At 43.3% G+C, this 3,194-nt stretch overlaps 1 protein-coding gene across 1 annotated transcript in view; it reads right to left on the bottom strand.

Moving 5' to 3' along the window:
• The window catches only part of LOC106868761 (PHD finger protein 20), a 25,849-nt gene that overhangs the window by 2,871 nt on the left and 19,784 nt on the right, over positions 1 to 3,194 (bottom strand). Inside the window, exons 14-16 of the mRNA XM_052976501.1 lie at positions 3,045 to 3,194; positions 1,801 to 2,108; positions 789 to 1,090 (exon numbers count right to left, since the gene is read on the bottom strand). The exon at positions 3,045 to 3,194 is cut by the window's right edge and continues 49 nt beyond it. Coding sequence (XP_052832461.1) covers positions 789 to 1,090; positions 1,801 to 2,108; positions 3,045 to 3,194 — 760 coding nt within the window. The remainder of the gene's footprint in view (positions 1 to 788; positions 1,091 to 1,800; positions 2,109 to 3,044) is intronic.

Raw genomic sequence — 3,194 nt, 5'->3', positions numbered from 1 at the left:
GCTTGCAATTTATAGGGTATTATCAATTCAGTTTACTTTAGTGCCGTATATCTGTATCTCAATTGAATCATGTTTACATTATTACCTCTGCCTTCACCAAGATGGAGGGATTGTTTTCAGTCATGTTCGTCTGTAGACAAGATATCTCAAGAACCGCTGGATGGATTCGGATGAGACTTTCAGGGATGTTTGACGTCGTGACTGGCATGAACCGATTAGATTTTGGTATCAATCCGGTACTGGACAAGGATTCTGGCACATAAAAAGCACCATCCGAATGTGGCTGATGCCAATATTCTCTGACTAGCTCCTGTGCCGGTAGCACATAAAAAGGCACTATCCAAATGTGACCGATGCCAGGCCTACCTGACTGGCTCCTGTGCTGGTGGCATGTAAAAAACACCAACAACACTCTCGGAGTGGTTGGCGTTAGGAAGGGCATCCAGCTGTAGGAACTTTGCCAGATCAGATTAGAGCCTGGTGCAGCTTCCTGGCTTGTCAGTCCTCAGTCAAAACGTCCAACCCATGCCAGCATGGAAAATGAACATTAAACGATGATGATGATCTCCAGTTTACTATTTTGTGTGGACCCTGCCAAAAATCTTATATGGCCCCCTCAGGTTGAGAACCACTGTCCTACAATAAATAATCACATCATTTAAGTCACAAAGCTACCAGATAATGCAGGATTACTTAATGGAAAAATAATGCATGATATTTTATTAGAGAAGGTATACAAACAGAAAAAAACTAACGAAGAATCAGAAGGCACAGCATGTGTTACTAACCTTACAACTGCTGTTGTTGACTGTTGGCTTGGACTGTTCGTCATTGTCAGTTTCCCAAACAAACTGACCCTTCTTGTGGTCTCCAGCTTTTTTGGAACCTGCTTCCGTTCGATTCGGGCTATCCTTGAGAAGACTAGATATTTTCCCACTGTTGGGTAAGTGACTGGATTTCAATGGCAACGATGAGGAGGAGGAGGAGGATGGCGATGACGAGGATGACAGAGAAGACAATGATAATGACGATGACGATGACGATGACAATCCAGTGCCTTTTGACTGAGAACCAGGATCTTGATCCACACCTAAACAAAGGAAATACAAATGTTAAACAAAATACTTGATTTTTCTGTTTTAATTACCATCATCGTTATTTTAACATCCACTTTTCTTTGCTTGCATGGGTCAGATGATTACTCATTGAGAAAGACTTTCTACATCCGGATACCCTTCTTGTCCCTGTTCCTAAACAAGCTGGTATTTCCCCAAGGCCAGATAGGTTTTCACAGAAGAGTGGAAGCTGGTTTATAATTATCACGCAATGTCAAGGTAAGAAGGGAGTGACACACACACACACACATACATACATTTTTTATTGTTTACTTGTTTCAGTATGTGTGTGTGTGTGTACATATGATGATCTTGTCAGTTAGTTTCTGCCTATTAAATCCACTTGGAAAGTGGCTGTGGTTGGACCAAGGCTATAGTAGAAGACACTTGCCCAAGGTGCCACACAGTGGGACTGAACCTGGAATTGTGTGGTTGGGAAGCAAGCTTCTTAAACATCACACCTGCACCTATTATAGACATAGGTATATAAGGCTTTGGTCAACCCAGGAATATACAAGAAGACACTTGCTCAAAGTGCTGTGCGTTGCTTTATTTCACTTCATGCCACCTGGCCCGAGAATTGACCCCGTAGCCTCATTATTGAAAGTCCACCGCCCTAACCACCACGCCACATAACCATAAAACTGAAAAAAATTAAAAGACAAGACAAAAACGAAATACCAACCTGAGTGATTCTGATCTGATGGACTGCAATTATTCGTGGTCAGTGGATGAGGACCACTGGCAGGAGTAGGACCTGTCCCCTGCACCACCCCCGACTCGTCAGCCTCAGAGTCTTGTTGGTCAGCCAGGATCTCTGCAGGCAACTGAGGGTCAATCAATACAGGGTCAACAAAAGTGGATACCCTGAAGCTGGACAGTGTTGGTCTCAATTCTGGACATTCCTGTTGCGTGTGTGAGGTGTCAGCTGTGTTGTTGTTGAGGGTCGACCAGTTTTTAGTCCACAATTTTAGCCCTTCTTTGTCATTTGACCTGGAAGAAAAAGGAAACGGAAACAAATAATAATTATGTCACACAAATTGGTGTTAAGAAGGACATCCAGCTGTTAAAACCACACCAAAACAGATGACAACTGGAGCCTGGTGCAGCCCTCCAACTTGCCAGTTAGCTTCTGTCAAACTGTCCAACCCATGCCAGCATGGAAAATGGATGATGATGACGACGATGATAAGGCCAAGATAGGAAAGACTGATCCCCATCACTACACCACCCAAGTGATTGAGCAACACTTTATTGTATCAACAGAGGAAAAATAGAAGGCAAAATTGACCTCTGGTAGGATTTGAAGTTGGGATGTACAGGGCTGTAATACAATACAGTAAGCTATTTCGTTCGGCACTACTGATTCTACCTTCCCCTAACACCCCATCTTATAATAATAAAAGTGCCGCTAACCATTTTGCCCAGCATGCTAACAATTCTGCCAGCTCACCAACTAATCCTTCCTACTTTAGGAGCAGGGCCTAAGATTTTGGAGGAAGTGGGGACCAATTGATTACACCAACCTCAGTCTTTCACAGGTATTTATTTCATCAACCCCGAAAGGATGACAGCCAAAGTCAACATCAGCAGATTTTGAACACAAATGCAAAAACAAACGAAGTGCTACTTAGCACTTTGTTCGGTGTGCTGACAATTTTGTCAGTTCACCGCCTTCCATCTTCGAGTAAAAATGACATTTAACATATATATGTCATAGCTAAGGTCCTACAGAGGTACTGTTGTGTGAATGGCCCCAGTGCCATTCTGAGTGAATTTGATAAATGGAAACTGTGTGGAAGCTCATTGTGTGTGTGTGTGTGTGTGTGATAGAATACTTGACAACCCGTGCTCCAGCACGGCCACAGTCAAATGACTCCAATAGAAAAGGCAAAAAAAAAACAGAAAAGACGTTACTGAAGAACTCACAGGGACAATTTGATCTGCCGTTTGGTACCGTAAAGTACAGCTATGATATTGTGTAAGTCACCGACAAGACTGTTCGTGGCAAGGATCCTGCTGACCTTTCCGCTCTCGTCGTGGTCTGCTTCAACGAAACTGAAGCCAGGCAGCTGGCCT

This window comes from Octopus bimaculoides, chromosome 24 (genome assembly GCF_001194135.2).
Source record: "Octopus bimaculoides isolate UCB-OBI-ISO-001 chromosome 24, ASM119413v2, whole genome shotgun sequence".
NCBI classification, from domain to species: Eukaryota; Metazoa; Mollusca; class Cephalopoda; order Octopoda; family Octopodidae; genus Octopus; species Octopus bimaculoides.
Note: the sequence above shows the minus strand (reverse complement) of the source record. Positions and strands in the feature narration are given on the sequence as shown.